At 42.5% G+C, this 17,424-nt stretch overlaps 2 protein-coding genes across 13 annotated transcripts in view; one reads left to right on the forward strand and one right to left on the reverse strand.

Annotated features, from left to right (window-relative positions):
• Positions 1-17,424, reverse strand: part of MTERF1 (mitochondrial transcription termination factor 1) — a 589,841-nt gene that overhangs the window by 110,915 nt on the left and 461,502 nt on the right. The gene's annotated exons all lie outside the window — the stretch shown is intronic.
• On the forward strand, positions 75-2,744 carry FZD1 (frizzled class receptor 1). Its single transcript, XM_059933792.1, has one exon. It carries the CDS (start codon positions 507-509, stop codon positions 2,439-2,441), a length of 1,935 nt encoding a protein of 644 aa, XP_059789775.1. The 5' UTR covers positions 75-506; the 3' UTR covers positions 2,442-2,744.

Consider the following 17,424-nt stretch of genomic DNA (forward strand, 5'->3'; position numbering starts at 1 on the left):
TGTTTCAAGGCTCCTCCCTCCCGGTGAAAGACAGACTGCGGGGCGCCTGGAAACCGGTCCGAGGGCGCGCGAGGGAGAGGAGAGCGAGCGAGTTGAGGGATTGACACAAATGGTCAGGCGGCGGCGGAGGAGGAGGAGGCGGAGGCGCAGGGGGGAGCCGAGGCTGCTGGGCTGCCGAGAGTTGCGCGCTCTACCCGGCCGCCGCCACTAGCGCGGCGCCGCCAGCCGGGAGCCAGCTAGCCGAGGGCCAGGAAGGCGGGACGCGACCCCGGCGCGCCCGAGCCAGCCGGGCTCTCCCCGCAGCCCGCGCTTCATGAATCGCAAGTTTCCGCGGCGGCGGCGGCTGCGGGACGCGGAGCGGGAGCCGGGGGAGCGGGCCGAGCACTGCTTGGGCTCGACGGAGGGCACCGGCGGGGAGGAGATCGCCCCGGCCGCAGGGGGAGCAGCCGCCGGCCGCGCCACAGCCAGCCCCAGCCGAGAGGCGCCAAGAAAGGAGCCGAGAAAGTATGGCTGAGGAGGAGGCGCCTAAGAAGTCCCGGGCCGCCGCCGCCAGCGGCGCAAGCTGGGAACTTTGTGCCGGGGCGCTGCGCACTGGACCAGTGGCGGAGGGGAGCGGGGACGCGGGCAGCCGCCGCCGTCCCCCCCCAGTTGACTCCGGGCGCTTGGCGCGCGGGCTGCTACTACTGCTTTGGCTGCTGGAGGCTCCGCTGCTGCTGGGGGTCCGGGCGCAGGCGGCCGGCCAGGGGCCCGGGCCGGGGCAGCAGCCCCTGCCGCCTCAGCAGCAGCAGAGCGGGCAGCAGTACAACGGCGAGCGGGGCATCTCTATACCGGACCACGGCTACTGCCAGCCCATCTCCATCCCGCTGTGCACGGACATCGCGTACAACCAGACCATCATGCCCAACCTGCTGGGCCACACGAACCAGGAGGATGCGGGCCTCGAGGTGCACCAGTTCTACCCGCTAGTGAAGGTGCAGTGCTCCGCGGAGCTCAAGTTCTTCCTGTGCTCCATGTACGCGCCCGTGTGCACCGTGCTGGAGCAGGCTCTGCCGCCTTGCCGCTCCCTGTGCGAGCGCGCGCGCCAGGGCTGCGAGGCGCTCATGAACAAGTTCGGCTTCCAGTGGCCTGACACGCTCAAGTGCGAGAAGTTCCCGGTGCACGGCGCTGGCGAGCTGTGCGTGGGCCAGAACACGTCGGACAAGGGCACCCCGACGCCCTCGCTGCTGCCTGAGTTCTGGACCAGCAACCCACAGCACGGCGGCGGAGGCTTCCGGGGGGGAGGCTTCGCGGGGGGCGCCGGCGCGTCGGAACGAGGCAAGTTCTCGTGCCCGCGCGCCCTCAAGGTGCCCTCCTACCTCAACTACCACTTCCTGGGGGAGAAGGACTGCGGCGCGCCCTGCGAGCCGACCAAGGTGTACGGGCTTATGTATTTTGGGCCGGAGGAGCTGCGCTTCTCGCGCACCTGGATCGGCATCTGGTCAGTGCTGTGCTGCGCCTCCACGCTCTTCACGGTGCTCACGTACCTGGTGGACATGCGGCGCTTCAGCTACCCGGAGCGGCCCATCATCTTCCTGTCGGGCTGCTACACGGCAGTGGCCGTGGCCTACATCGCCGGCTTCCTGCTGGAGGACCGGGTGGTGTGTAACGACAAATTCGCGGAGGATGGGGCACGCACGGTGGCGCAGGGCACCAAGAAGGAGGGCTGCACCATCCTCTTCATGATGCTCTACTTCTTCAGCATGGCCAGCTCCATCTGGTGGGTGATCCTGTCGCTCACCTGGTTCCTGGCGGCCGGCATGAAGTGGGGCCACGAGGCCATCGAGGCCAACTCGCAGTACTTTCACCTGGCCGCCTGGGCCGTGCCGGCCATCAAGACCATCACCATCCTGGCGCTGGGCCAGGTGGACGGCGATGTGCTGAGCGGGGTGTGCTTCGTGGGGCTCAACAACGTGGACGCACTGCGCGGCTTCGTGCTGGCGCCACTCTTCGTGTACCTGTTCATCGGCACGTCCTTCCTACTGGCCGGCTTCGTGTCCCTCTTCCGCATTCGCACTATCATGAAGCACGACGGCACCAAGACCGAGAAGCTGGAGAAGCTCATGGTGCGCATCGGCGTCTTCAGCGTGCTCTACACGGTGCCAGCCACTATCGTCATTGCCTGCTACTTCTACGAGCAGGCCTTCCGGGACCAGTGGGAGCGCAGCTGGGTGGCCCAGAGCTGCAAGAGCTATGCTATCCCCTGTCCCCACCTCCAGGCGGGCGGCGCCCCGCCGCACCCGCCCATGAGCCCTGACTTCACAGTCTTCATGATCAAGTATCTTATGACGCTGATCGTGGGCATCACGTCAGGCTTCTGGATCTGGTCCGGCAAGACCCTCAACTCCTGGAGGAAGTTCTACACTAGGCTCACCAATAGCAAACAGGGGGAGACCACCGTCTGAGACCGGGGACTCAGCCCATTCCCAACCCTCGGCCTGGTCCCAGCCACCCCAAAAAGCTGGCCCTATGGAATCCTTGCCAAGTCTGGCTACTCGAGCCTTTCTCACTAGCCATTCACTTTCGAGGGCTCCTTTTAACAACAAGCCTCCTGCAAAAGCTTCTGTCGCCGGGGGCAAAGGGACTCGAGGGCCCAACTGCCAGAGGGGGATGGACAGACCTCTCTTGCTCTGGTACCAGGACTGTACGCTTTTATGATTGTAAATAGCCTGTGTAAGATTTTTGTAAGTATATTTGTATTTAAATGACGACCGTTCACGGGTTTTTCTTTTAGTTTCCTTTTTTTTTTTTGGTTTAAATTGTAATTATTTAGGGCGGTTTAACCATTTGAGACTTTTTCTTCTTGCCCTTTGCAGAGTACCGCAGAGAGAAAACCAGAGCTCACTGCTCGTTGCTTCTGTTGGTGCTGGCGCGCCCCTCCCTTACGCGGGGTGGGGAGTGCTTGGGTTTGCACCGCCCGGATCACTTTCCTGCTCCTCTGTCTGCTCCCTCCCTCCCCGTCCTTGCTGGGGTCCGGGCTCTTAAGGTACAGAACTCCACAAAGCTTGCAAGTCCGAGAGTGGAACCCCGCCCATCCCAAGTCAGCCCTTGTCCGGGGCCAGATTGCAAACGCCTGTCCCTTAGACTATCCGAAGCTGAAATTTTCACTGTCCAGAACCTTACCCCTAGCTTCGAGGAGGCCCACGGATGTGGGCACTAGAAGCTGCAGCCTCCCTCGCTCTGGCCTCAAACACCCAGACACTCCCTTCTTCCACCTAAGTTGGTTAGAGGGTGAGTGGGATAACCAATGCCAAACTTTTTTTAAGTCTAATTTTTGGTAGATGAGCTCATTTCATTCTCCAGCGTCTAAAACCTGGTATGGGTTCGCCCAGCGTCATGGAAAGATGTGGTTACTGAGATTTGGGAAGAGGCATGAATCTTTGTGTGGGTTGGGAGAGACTGAAGATGGGAGTTATAAAATGTTAATTCTAATTGCATACGGATGCCTGGCAACCTGCCTCTAGGATTGACACAGCCTGCATAAAGATTTACCGTTCTGTAAAATGGAAATGTTAGGTCACCTGGAAAGCTTTGTTAAGGAGCTGATCTTTGCTTTCCGTAACAGGACAGCAAAACGGTAAACTGAATATGAAAACTTGAAGGAGATTTCAGTGTCATGGACGTCCTCAAAATGAAGTGCTACTTTCTTATTTTCAATCAAATAATAATTAGACATATATCAGAAACTTTAAAATGTAAAACTTGTACACTTTCAACATATTATTACGATTATTATTCAACAACACATTCTGAGGGAGAAACAATCCACATCACTAATAATAACCTGGTAAGATTCCAGGTGGTAAAGGAGGTGGAATAATTGATGGGATTAGCTCCTGAAATAAACAAAATATGGGCATGCATGCTAAAGGGAGAATGTGTGCAGGTCTACTGCACTAAATCCTGTGTGCTCCTTTTTGGATTTACAGAAATGTGTCAGATGTAAATCTTTCAAAGCCATTTAAAAATATTCACTTTAGTTCTCTGTGAAAAAGAGGAGAAAAGCAATCCTCCTGATTGTATTGTTTTAAACTTTTAAGAGTTTATCAAAATGCCGGTACTTAGGACCTAAATCTATCTATGTCTGTCATACCCTAAAATGACAATGGTCTTTGAATTTGGTATGCATTTATTCTGTTCATTATCACAAAATCATCTATATTTATAGAGGAATAGAAGTTTATATATATAATACCATATTTTTAATTTCGCAAATAAAAAAATCAAAGTTTTGTACAAAATTATATGGTTTTTGTGCCTGAAAATAATAGAGCTGGAACTGTATGCACTATGAACTACCTTTACATTTTATAGCGTCTATAGCCAATCCCACAGTATATAAATTCAGGAATTTCAACGAAAAAGTCTATCTTTAAACCTTCAGACCAGTCCTTCCAAAGAATTAACCGACTTGCATTGTAGTGATTGATGTTGTGAAGTCCCTAGAAAAGATCTGCTTCCATGACAGTAACAATATAAAATAGAAGTTTGCAAATTATTTCTTTACTCAAAGAAGATTATTAAAAAGAGAACTCTAATTTTATTACAGCTTTTTTTTCTTTTAAAGGGTACATTTACGTAACTTTCTATAATATGGAGGTTTATTTTTAAATCATCCACCATCATCTTTGTCACGATTTTTATGAAGTATTATCTTATACTTTCCATAATCTTGGATATTCCAAAACCATAAATAGGCAATCAATAAACGGTTAACTGACTGTGTGTTTATAAGCATTTTAAGCAGCAGTTGGGTGTATAAGGCTGTTTTGTTGTTTGCTTCTGAAGATTCATTTTTATATTGTTCAAGGAACCTTCCCTAGAGGAATTATCTATTTGGTCTACTCTTAGTTAGAATTAATGTAAGTGTATACTATGTAGAGTGTATATATACATATATCTATATCTCTATAAAATATACACATAAGTATACACACACTAATTTTTATAAAATATACAAAGTTTACTTATATATTTTACAATATGGAAATAAGGTTATGAGAAAAGGAGAATGCCAGATGGAAAACCTCAAATACCTTTGGAAAACAAGTCTCTTATTCCTTTATACACTAAAAACATCTATATTAAATTTTCCCATGAAAACATTTTGTGATAAAATGACAAGGGGCTAAAATGAAGACCTTTAATACAATAGAGTTACTTTCATGGTTATAAGGCAGTTGTCTTAGAAGTCATCATCATTATTTATTTTAAGGCAAATGAAAAACTTAAATCTAATTGAAAATAGAGCATTCAATTTTAATTAACAAGGTGCAACTTTATGTTCTTTTTTTCTTTGTTACATTAATCTAATATAGTAGATATTGGAGAAGGTTTTATTGTGTAGGTACACAAAAAATAGCAATTCTTAGGCTAAATTAAAACAGGTCTTCTCACTAGATTATTCAACAGATAGTTTCTGGAAAAAAAATTTTTAAGATTATTAGTCTCTATGCAAAGAATAAATACAAAGCATTCTTATTGTGGGTGTCCTTAAAATGATGTAACTATAAAATTTGATGCAGACAGGTTTTATAATGCTGGATTTAAGTAATTTGAAAAGACATTTTTAAGCCACCAGCAGGCTTTGTTTTTACAAAACAACTTATTTTAAATTGTGTAGCATATAGAAAGCCAGTGTATTCTTTTGTTTCTTTCAACAGTGATGGCAAAATAAGACTTGTCTGAAAAACCATAAAGCTACTGGGAATATGGTCCCATTAATACGCTGTTTCCATGACAAACCCTATTTTCAGATTATTTGGTTTGCCTATTTTATTTTTTTAAACCAGCTGTCAATTGGAGTCAATTTTCCCCCTTACTGTGTGTGTGTTTGGTTCAGCTTTTGTAGTAATTATATACATAGTATGAAAGCTTTCTGATGCTTTTTAAAAAAAAAAAAAAAAAGCCATTTTTTATGTAAACTTTCTGCGGGGGCAGAAAGTCATATTTTTAATCTAAAAGCCAGTTAGTGTCAAACATATGCAAAACAGCTGGACCGGATTTTTTAGTTTGTCTGAGGCAGTCACTTGTTAGCCTGAGTTAACTGTCTTGGTTCTTTTGTCTCCACGGAGCACTGAAGCCTTCCCCTGTAGTTGCATCATTCCCAAACTCCAGCATTGAACTAGGAAAGGAGAACACAGTGAAGAGTTGATGGCCAATTAAAAAAAATTGCCTAAACCACAAACCATTTCAGGACTTGGGTGGCTTCAGATCACTTTCCCTGGTATCGTGTTTCGATCTTGGTACATATTTATTTTTTTAAAAGATGCCATACTTTCAGTGTGTGTGTTTGTGTTCAACTTCAGCTACTCTTGCTTTTATTGCTTTATAACCATCTTTTGGCTATAAACCAGATTTTACGTAATGTACATGCAATTAATTGAAACCAGTGTTATGACACTGGATGTCTCTGATACATTTCTGATTATAATGTTCTGTGTAACTGGGGCCTGAGAGATAATCAAAATGTGACCATTACATACGTCTTGAGGTGGACACTAGTAATTCTGTCATTAAATACTTCACAGAATATACTAACATCAAAGTCTTGCAGGATTAACCTGTAGGCGCCAAACTAAGATGTGGACTACATATAAGAGTTCTCCAGTTACATTACTAAAAAGGAATTGCGATACCACCTTAAATTCAAGACTTTTATTTTAAGACCCTTACATTTGAAATGGGGTCTTACAAGGGAAGTGCCAAACAAGGTAAAATTAATTTTGGTGACTCCTAAGATTTATAGCTATATTTTTGAACTGTTGGCAGATACCAATAGCCCCTAGAATTTGAGAAACATTACTTGAGCTTCATGACTCAGAGTTCCCTAAAACTTTGGGAGCTTAAATATTTCTATTCACTTCGGTCATACCTTTGACAGTGGATATGTTAAACCATAACTATAGTGACAAAATAGCTTATTTGTAACCTGGTGATATAAAGACAGACTCTAGACTAATTTTCTTAAGTTTTATCATGACCTGTGGTGAAAAGTGTCTCTACTCCATTACAGAATCAAGTTCCTGTTTAAACACAATAACACTTACGTTGGGGATTTTTGTTTTTAAGTTGGTTTGGGACCCTAATAACGGATCAAGTAAAAGGATTTATCACAAATCTTTCTCATGTAATGGACAGAATCAAGTATAATCTATAAGTACATCGTACAATGAACATATAATAAATGTTCTGAAGGTTATCATCAGTTTTATAAGTCAAGCAGATTCTTAAAATTGTTCGAAAAACTAAAATAACATTTTCCAATAGCAATTTCTCTAAATAAATCCTTTTATTTTAAGATAGTGATATTCTAAAGAGGTATATTTTTGAGTGATAAAATTAAAATAATGCTGCATTTTCTAAAGGAATCATTAATACACTAGTTGAATGGTATATTTGTATAATTAATAATTCTAAAAGCGACGTATTAGAATAACATTGATTTGCACATTTTATACACGCATGCTATCTTTTTTTAATGAAATTGACTTGCTGGAAGACAATAACTTTTAGGTTTGTTTGTTTTTTTAAACTTTGGGTTTATTTATTTATTTATGTATTTATGGCTGTGTTGGGTCTTCCTTTCTGTGCGAGGGCTTTCTCTAGTTGCCGCAAGTGGGGGCCACTCTTCATCACGGTGCGCGGGCCTCTCATTATCGCGGCCTCTCTTGTAGCGGAGCACAGGCTCCAGACGCGCAGGCTCAGTAATTGTGGCTCACGGGCCCAGTTGCTCCGAGGCATGTGGGATCCCCCCAGACCAGGGCTCGAACCCGTGTCCCCGGCATTGGCAGGCAGATTCTCATCCACTGCGCCACCAGGGAAGCCCAACTTTTAGGTTTTAAAATTTGAAGTGTGCATATTTCATATAGAGACAATCTCAAGAAATTTTATTCACAATATAGACTTTCAAAACATGTTCTCAGGACTAGAGTGATTAACATGAAAAGGAAACACTATTGCTACTTTGAGATAGTTCTCTGTGGCCTGGATTTCTTTTCTTTCCTTTTTAAAATCCGAGTGTCCTCTAATTTGTGGATATCTCCATGTTTCAGATCTCAAGACCTGTTTGAATTAAATTTGCAGGGGAATAACTGTAGGATCCCCCCAAAGACAAAGTGTGGCCTTTATTTCCTTTCAAGTTGGCAGCGTGTCCTTGCTTAAAGGAAGCACTCAGAAAAAGATTGTTCTTTTGCCCTTGGAAATGCTCGTCTTCACAAACGCAGCAGCAAATACCTGGAAGTCATACAGGCTAGTTAAATGTATATTCCAAATGCCAAGTGCTACTTGATTGTTACAAGATAGAATTTTTTTTTCCTTTAAAAGTAGATGTAGAGACTATTCTTGACCTTATCTTTCCAACTCTTGGAAAACACTTTCTAAAAGTTAACTTCAATAAATATTCTGTCAAAAACTCATAACTCAAACAGGGTAACCCACTGTTTAGGTTTGTCCAGGACTGAGGGGTTCCTTGGGATGTGGGATTTTCAGTGGTAAAACCAGGAAAGTCCTGGGCAAACTGGGATGATGGATCACCCTATTCCATGGATTAAATTGAGCTTCCAAGATAGAGTAAAACTTCTGTAGTGGTCACTGGTCCAGCACTAAAAATATTCCACTGTAGGGGCTTCCCTGGTGGCGCAGTGGTTGAGAGTCTGCCTGCCAATGCAGGGGACACGGGTTCGTGCCCCGGTCTGGGAAGATCCCACATGCCGCGGAGCAACTAGGCCCGTGAGCCACAATTACTGAGCCTGCACGTCTGGAACCTGTGCTCCGCAACAAGAGAGGCCGTGATAGTGAGAGGCCCGCGCACCGCGATGAAGAGTGGCCCCCACTTGCCGCAACTAGAGAAAGCCCTTGCACAGAAACGAAGACCCAACACAACCAAAATAAATAAAATAAATAAATTAATATTAAAAAAAAATATTCCACTGTAGTTTTAGCCTCATTCATTACCAGATGAAAAGCCAGTGAACACAGCCCTTTGTAACTGATCTTGACAGTGAGTACCAATCACCAGAAGCTGAGTGCAACATGAAGGTATAATGGAATAAATCACATTGATATCTTGGCAGTTCTGTCTTCTGCCTCCTGAAGAAATGGGGCATAGGTACAGGAACCTAAGTGGCCACTGAGCCCTGTTCTTGCTGCTTATGAAACCAGGTCAAGTAGCTATTTTTATGGAAGACTCTCAAAAGTATTCCTTTGGAATAAAATGCGTTTGTTTTTTTTTAATTGATGTTAAGGTTTATCAGATTGTAAGGAACTGTTAGGTTTTTGCCTGTGTTTATATCTCTTTATTTCTCTGTCAGAACAGTCCACTGTAATGAGATTACAAACTCAAGCAGGGTTTATCCCTAATGGCTATACGTCAACACTTAATTGTCATACTTTTTCTCAGAGGTAAGTAGGTTTACCATGCATGTTTTCCCCAAAATGAAAAGTTGTATCTACAGAAGAAGAAGTAAATAAACTTAAAATTCTACAGTGATTATTGGGAGTTGTAGGATGTAGGGTGTGGACCAGGCAATCCATGGCATTCACATTTCTATTTGCATGAAACTCTTCAATTAGAATCGGTCCACCCTTTTTATTTATTTATTTTTTAAAAAGATTATGCAATTTTATTGTAAAAAAGTAAACTTCCATTTACAAATTCCAAGCACTTATCAAATGTTACTATTTGAGGTATAGCAGAAGCCAGTTAGTTAAAGATACAGATTCTGGACTCAGTCTCAGACTTTGAAAACCGATACCCTAGGCCATTTCATTTCCAAAATCTTATCATTGGATAAATTCTGTTGTAATTAATGACTTTTCCACTTTACTATTTTTTTTACTTGTAGGTACATTTTAGTGAAGTAAAACATATAAAGAAAAGTATCCTCATATAAAGTGTGTGTTTGATCAAATTTCACAAAGTAACACAATTTTAAAAACATAACCCACATTAGTAAATTGAACATAACCAGTATCCTTCTCATGTACTTTCCTGAGCACTACTAACCCCCTCCAAAGACAGTCTCTATCCTTATATCATCAAGTAGTTCTGCCTATCTGGAATATCATATAAAAAGAATCTTGTAGTATGTGTTCTTTTTTATCTGGCTTCTTTTACTCAATATTATGTTTCTGAAAGTCATCTATACTGTTGAATTTGTCAATACTTTGTTCATTTTCATTACTGTATAATATTTCTTTGTATATATATTCCACATATTTTTCTTTTTTTTAACGTATTTATTGGCGTATAATTGCTTTACAATAGTGTGTTAGTTTCTGCTTTATAATGAAGTGAATCAGCTATACATATACATATATCCCCATATCTCCTCCCTTTTGCGTCTCCCTCCCATCCTCTCTATTCCCACCCCTCTAGGTGGTCACAAAGCACCAAGCTGATCTCCCTGTGCTATGCGGCTGCTTCCCACTAGCTATCTATTTTACATTTGGTAGTGTGTATATGTCCATGCCACTCTCTCACTTTGTCCCAGCTTACCCTTCCCCCTCCCCATATCCTCAAGTCCATTCTCTAGTAGGTCTGCGTCTTTATTCCCGTCTTGCCCCTAGGTTCTTCATGACCATTTTTTTTTAAAAATTCCATATATATGTGTTAGCATATGGTATTTGTTTTTCTCTTTCTGACTTACTTCACTCTGTATGACAGACTAGAGGTCCATCCACCTCACTACAAACAACTCAATTTCATTTCTTTTTATGGCTGAGTAATATTCCATTGTATATATGTGCCACGTCTTCTTTATCCATTCATCTGTCAATGGACACTTAGGTTGCTTCCATGTCCTGGCTATTGTAAATAGAGCTGCAAGGAACATTGTGGTACATGACTCTTTTTGAATTATGGTTTTCTCAGGGTATATGCCCAGTAGTGGGATCGCTGGGTTGTATGGTAGTTCTATTTTTAGTTTTTTAAGGAACCTCCATACTTGTTCTCCATAGGGTCCACCCCTTTTTATATTGACTTTATCCTTCTCTTCATCCTTCTGATTCATTCATTCCTCTCAATCTTCTTATAAATGCACATAAAATTTCACTTCCTTCGTTGTTGAAACAAAACACTATTCTTGCTATCTTTTAATTAAACTCGAGGTAAAGAAATAAAAAAGATGGGCAGATAAAGTAGTTATTTCAGGAGATACCTACACATTAGACTCTAAAGCCTTGGTTCTCAATAGGGAGCAATTTTGGCCCCCAGGAGACATTTGGCAATATCTGGACACATTTTTGGTTGTCATGACTGGGGGTGGGTGGGTTTCTACGGGCATCTAGTGAGTAGAGGCCAGGGAGGCTACAAACCATTTCACAATGCACCCAGGACAGCCCCTGACAACAAAGAATTATCTGATTCAAAGTGCCAGAGTTGAGAAATGCTGCTCTAAAAGAATACTTAAAATTGTGAGTACAGGGCTTCCCTGGTGGTGCAGTGGTTGAGAATCCGCCTGCCAATGCAGGGGACACGGGCTCGAGCCCTGGTCTGGGAAGATCCCACATGCCGCGGAGCAACTGGGCCCGTGAGCAACAACTACTGAGCCTGCGCGTCTGAAGCCTGTGCTCCGCGACAAGAGAGGCCGCGATAGTGAGAGGCCCGCGCACCGCGATGAAGAGTGGCCCCCGCTTGCCGCAACTAGAGAAAGCCCTCGTACAGAAACGAAGACCCAACACAGCCAAAAATATATTAATTAATTAATTTTAAAAAAAATTGTGAGTACACATTTTTAAATAATGAAACATAATAAATTTATAAAATAGGATTGAGAAAAATATGGATTTACTTATGCCTACAGCATGGACTTTACTTTTGACCCACAAAGTTTGTTTTACATTGATTAATAGCCTGATGATATTGCATTGTAGTCAATGTCTTCATCTGCTTGGGCTGCTATAACAAAAATACCATGGAATGGGTGGCTTAAACAACAGACATTTATTTCTCATAGTTCTGGGGTCCGGGAAGTCCAAGATCAAGGTGCCAGCAGATTCAGTCATAAGTATGAGACCCTATCTCCAAATACCTATATATTGGGGATTAGGATTTCAACATATGAATTTTGGGGGGAAGCAAACATTCAGCCCGTAACAGTCAACAAAATAAATCTGTTTTTATTACTTAAATCTAGACAAGGACAGACAGTATAATAATTTCAGTGGAAAAAAATCTGTGAATTACATTAAATAAGCTTATTGAAAAAAATCTCTTTCAAGTGTTAGCACTATGCTGTTACACTTCATATTCCACATTTCCATTTTCTTTACACATGTCCCTGCATCATTGAAGGTGTTACGATACAGAGGAAGAACCTGGCCTGGGAGGCAGAAAACCTGGGTTCCAGTCTGTACTGGGCTAAGCGCGTTAAGGTACCTTGGGTGAGTCCGACTCACAAGATTTCATGAGTCCAATGGAGACACTAATGAAATAATACACATGAAAACCGTTTTGTAAACAGTGAAGCTCTGTACAAACGCGAGGGGATTTCATTATCACTCACATTGAGCTAATTAAGGAGGAGATTGAGACATCTTGAAGGCTCTTTCTCAGCTTTGACTACTCCCCTCCCCCAATTTTGGAAAAGGACGTTCCAGTCACTAAAGGGACCCAAGGTGATGGGGGCCTTTCTGCAGTTTTCCCAGCCCCTGTCCTCTGGCTTTGTCACTACACTTGGGTTCTCCCGAACATACATAGGATTTTTCCCAGTTTCTATGAGACTCTGGTTAAATTTCGGATAAACCAGTCTGCAGTGCAGCAACTGCACTGTTTGACTGGGCTTGGGTCCTCATAAGGGGAAAGGAGGGTCTTGTTTGAGAGGGCTGGTCTGGGGCAAGAATTCTGCTCCAAGAGTGTTTCAAGGTCAGAAGTATAAGAGGACTAAGAATATGTTCTAGGTCCAAATGTGACAAATTCACAGGCAGACACTCGATTGAGAGCCCTCATAGAGTGACACAAGTGCCTCAGGAACTGTCCATTTGTTCATTAATGAAGCTGGGGTAGATGTGAGAAGCAGCTTGGGATGGGATGCTTTGTGTCCTGAAGGCAGACAGGTTGGGGTCATTTTGCACTGGAAGAGGTGAAAAAGAAAGGGATATAATGAAAACCAAAGTCAGCTAATCTTTCTTGGAGCTAGCTCTCATGGGAGTCAGTAAAGTGTTAGCTGAATGGACACATCTCTCAAATAGGGCCATAATCCTGGATTGGAAATATGACCTTTCATCTTCCTCCTTTTCAAAAAAAAATCAATTTCAAGGTAATAGGGACTTGGACGCAAAGAAGTTTAATGTCATTTTGGAAAGAATTTTGGATTTGCAAGACGTGGTTTGAATCTCAACAAGCTCTTAGCCTCAGATCCATTTATCTAAAATGGTGATACTAACAACTTTTTACTAATTCATATGGTTGTTGGGAGGATTAAAGAAATAAAGTATATAATGGCATTTTTAGCACTAGAGAGTCATCTACAGATCTTGGTCTTCCTCCCCTCACTGTATATTTCTTTTCTCTCTTCCTCTTCTCCCTAATATTCTCCCCTACCCTGCTCCCTCTCCTCGCTCTTCTCACCCATATGCCCTCCCCTTCCCTTCCTCCTTCTGTAACTCACCATTTTCGCTGATGGAAATTGAAAATGCAAACTAATGCCATATTGTTCCTGCATCCTCTTTTCAGGCTAAGCATGTTTTACAAGACTTATTCAGATAAAGATTAAGTTAATGGGCAACCTTAAGGTTAAATGACACAAATAATGTTCTGTATATTAGTGATATTGCTCTTAAAGCATAAGTGCATTTCTATGCATTCATGCCCACCTTGGGATACACTGTTTCAAATTCAAATTCTTTATGGCTGCTAACAATTCTGACCTAACTGGTAGGTTGTACACTTGGGTAACATGGCAGCAGTTCTTCAAGGCCACTCTAAATCATGACCAGGAAGAGAATCATAATTTCCTTTCAGAAATAAACTCTTCTACAGACTGATAATTAACTGAAGAATTGCAGGAGTCCTTTGTTTGTCCTTGTTGACTATATTGCCAAAGGGAGCTTGTTCAATAGTGGTTATGAAAATGCTCCTTTGATACTATTGGAACATACTGAATATATATAAATATATTTTTTTAAATTATTTATTTAATTTTGGCTGTGTTGGGTCTTCGTTTCTGTGCGAGGGCTTTCTCTAGTTGTGGCGAGCGGGGGCCACTCTTCATCGCGGTGCGCAGGCCTCTCACTATAGCGGCCTCTCTTGTTGCGGAGCACAGGCTCCAGACGCGCAGGCTCAGTAGTTGTGGCTCACGGGCCCAGTTGCTCCGTGGCATGTGGGATCTTCCCAGACCAGGGCTAGAATCCGTGTCCCCTGCATTGGCAGGCAGATTCTCAACCACTGCGCCACCGGGGAAGCCCCCTGAATATATTTTGATGCTTGAAGTGTAGCAGGGTTGAGGGCTTATATCAAAGCAGTTGATTGGTCATTTCTTTATTTCCTTGTATAGAAAGAGCAGCTAGCCATTTTGGTGCCTTGGTGACCCCCGAGGGTCTAGTATATCGGTTTTTCTATTGCTGCTGTAACAAATTACCACAAACTTGAAAAACACAAATTTACTGTCTTACAATTCCATAAGTCAGAGTATGACATCGGTGTCACTGGGCTAAAATCAAGGTCTTGCACGGCTATGTTTCCTTCAGTAGGCTCTAGGGGAAAATCGGTTTTCCTGCCTTTTCCACTTCTAGAGGCTGCTCCCCATGGCTCTTGGGCTCCTTCCCCCATACTCAAACCAGCAACATTGGATCAGGTCTTTTTTCTCACTGTCTGATTCTCTCCAGCTGGGACTGGTCCCCCTGCTTTCAAGGACACATATGATTAGATCAATTCAGGACAATGCTCCAAGAGTTAGAGCGTGGACATTTTGAGGGGATCATTTTTCTACCTGCCACATTTATGTTTAGCTGTTGGAAATAGCTAGAGGATCTTTTTGTTTTAAGAAGTATTCCCATCACATTCTCATTCTTTACAATTCCATTTTTTAGAAACTGGCTTCCTGAATTTCTTCTGTTCTTCATTTTGTTCTCTCAAAATATGTTTCTGTCAATGGTCAATTCCTCATTGGTTTCCCCTCTCCCTTCACCCCATTTTCTGTTAAGTGGTCTGCACATCGGTCCTAATCTTCTAACTCCACCAGATTTCTTTATATTCCAGATTTCATCTTTCTTCTTCTTTCTGCTACAGATCCTCCTCTTTGCTACCCACCCTATATATCTTTTCAATACATTTCCCTCTAGATTCATGGTGTGTGTCTGTCCCAGAAATAGGTCAGAAAGAGACAGTGATTGACTAATGTCAAACATTTTCTTCCAAGTGAAGAATAATATAATCCCACTATTTTTTAAATTACAAGTGATATAACTCTATGGTTTCCATCAGAAACACACCTGTCAAGTGACTGTATTTTTGCCCTTCGGTGAAGGGCTGGATGTGAGAAATAGTTTACCTAGTTAACCTCATCTCTGATTTATTTGATCTGTATTTCTAGCTGTGACTATAGATTTTAATTCTTTATGATGTTATCACCACGTTCATAGAGAAAATTTTTTCTCATCATCTTTAATTTAAACATTTTGTTGAAAAAGAAAAATCTCAATTGCCTGGGTTGCATTTTATACAAATTCAGGTAATGAGTACGCCTGTCCTAGTTTAAAATGTTATGTTGACATTTTTGGAGAAGAAATTTTTCTAGCATTACAAATGCATCCTTTAAAATGTTCTCTAAAATGTAATTTTTAGTCTACGTTAGAAACCAACTGCAAGATTTTTTTTCCATCTAGACTGTTATGGCTAAAAGTACATATTTTCCTCCCATATATATATGTATATATATATGTATATATATATATACATATATATATGCTAAAAGTACATATTTTCCTCCCATATAAACATGTCTGGAAAAAATATGCCTTTTTCAGCAACTTATTTAAGAAGAAGGATTTCAAATGTTCATAGCTATCCCCAAATATGCATTATTTGCAAGCATCTGAATTTGCAGGGATTATATAGAGATACAGAGAATTTCTAGAAATCAGTAATGAGTTAGCATATACAAAGTTATCATCAAATACCTCTATTATTTATTCTCTTTTAAAATTTACACCATTCATCCTCTCTATAACTTTTTTTTCCCAAGTAGGGATAATTTTCAGTAACAGACCAAAGCTCATTTGAATGCAGTAATGGTTCTATAAATAAAGATGTTTTTAATAATATACAGCTTCATTAGAGTCAAGTTGAACTAATATAGGAGGTATAGGATGTGTTTGAAGATCTCAGATAAAGCAAGTTACAGTGAAAACTCATTCAATGCTAACTAAAAAAAAAACCATATGATCCTCAAAATATACAATATTTATCGGAGGTGGCAATGGATTACTAGGAATTCTTAAAATTGAGTGTAGAGTAGAATCACTTGAGGAGCTTATTAAATATGAGGATTTCTGGGCTCATTTTAAGAGACTCTGATTTTGTTGGCCGGGGCGAGGATGGAGGACATGGTTCAGAAAGCTCCATTCTGGTGTTTCTGACGCTGGTGGTTTTTGAGGCGTTTTTTTTAAACATTGGGTTAGGTAAAGTTAAGGAAGTGAGTAAAGGAGCAATAGTGCTCAGCCCAGGAAGAGAGATGGCTTAGAGAAGGAACACACTAGCAGACCCAAGTAGAGGCAGTGGGACCTTGGATGGAACCGGTCACTGCAAACATGGAAATGGCAGTGCCAGTAGGACCCTCTCTCTGGTCCACCAGCCTTTCCCCAGTTTTTGATAGGGACAACTGATGTTTCTCAAGCTTGTATGAAGGGTTTAGCAAACACAACTTCAAGACAAGCCCCTAGCCCTTCTTCCTATCTACAAACCTCCTTTTATTAAGACAGTGTGGAAACTTCACTGGACTCAGAGCCTGAAAACTATAAGAACTAGCTTTTTAGAACTCTCAGTAGGGAGTCGACCTATCCTGCCTGTCTTTATCCCTAAAGATCTAAATTAAGAACAGCCAGGTGTCAGCCTGGTGTGCCCAACGGGCCCCTCGCCAAGGCCAGGTCTAAAATTCTTTTAAGTTTTTAAAAAAGGATAGGGCTCTAATTCCATAACTAGAGGTTAACTTAGAGGTATCCTTTTAGTTAGAAGACTTTCAGAGTCCAATCAGTTCACTGATCACGAGGTAGGGAAGGAGAATTGTATAGATTCTCTCTTGCTTACATGCAGAATCTGACAGCAACACAGAGAAGGAAACAGTACAGCAGGTGGAGGATTGATGGGCAGGCAGAGGAGGGACTTCAAAAGGTTCTGGTTCCCCCCAGGCTGGGCCTCTTCGCTTTCAGCAGGGCAGCCATTGGCAGAAG

The sequence above is a fragment of the Balaenoptera ricei genome, chromosome 9 (assembly GCF_028023285.1).
Source record: "Balaenoptera ricei isolate mBalRic1 chromosome 9, mBalRic1.hap2, whole genome shotgun sequence".
NCBI lineage: Eukaryota > Metazoa > Chordata > Mammalia > Artiodactyla > Balaenopteridae > Balaenoptera > Balaenoptera ricei.

Excerpts from the sequence above, each read along its gene's own strand:
- FZD1 (XM_059933792.1), top strand. The coding sequence starts at position 507 with ATGGCTGAGGAGGAGGCGCCTAAGAAGTCCCGGGCCGCCGCCGCCAGC.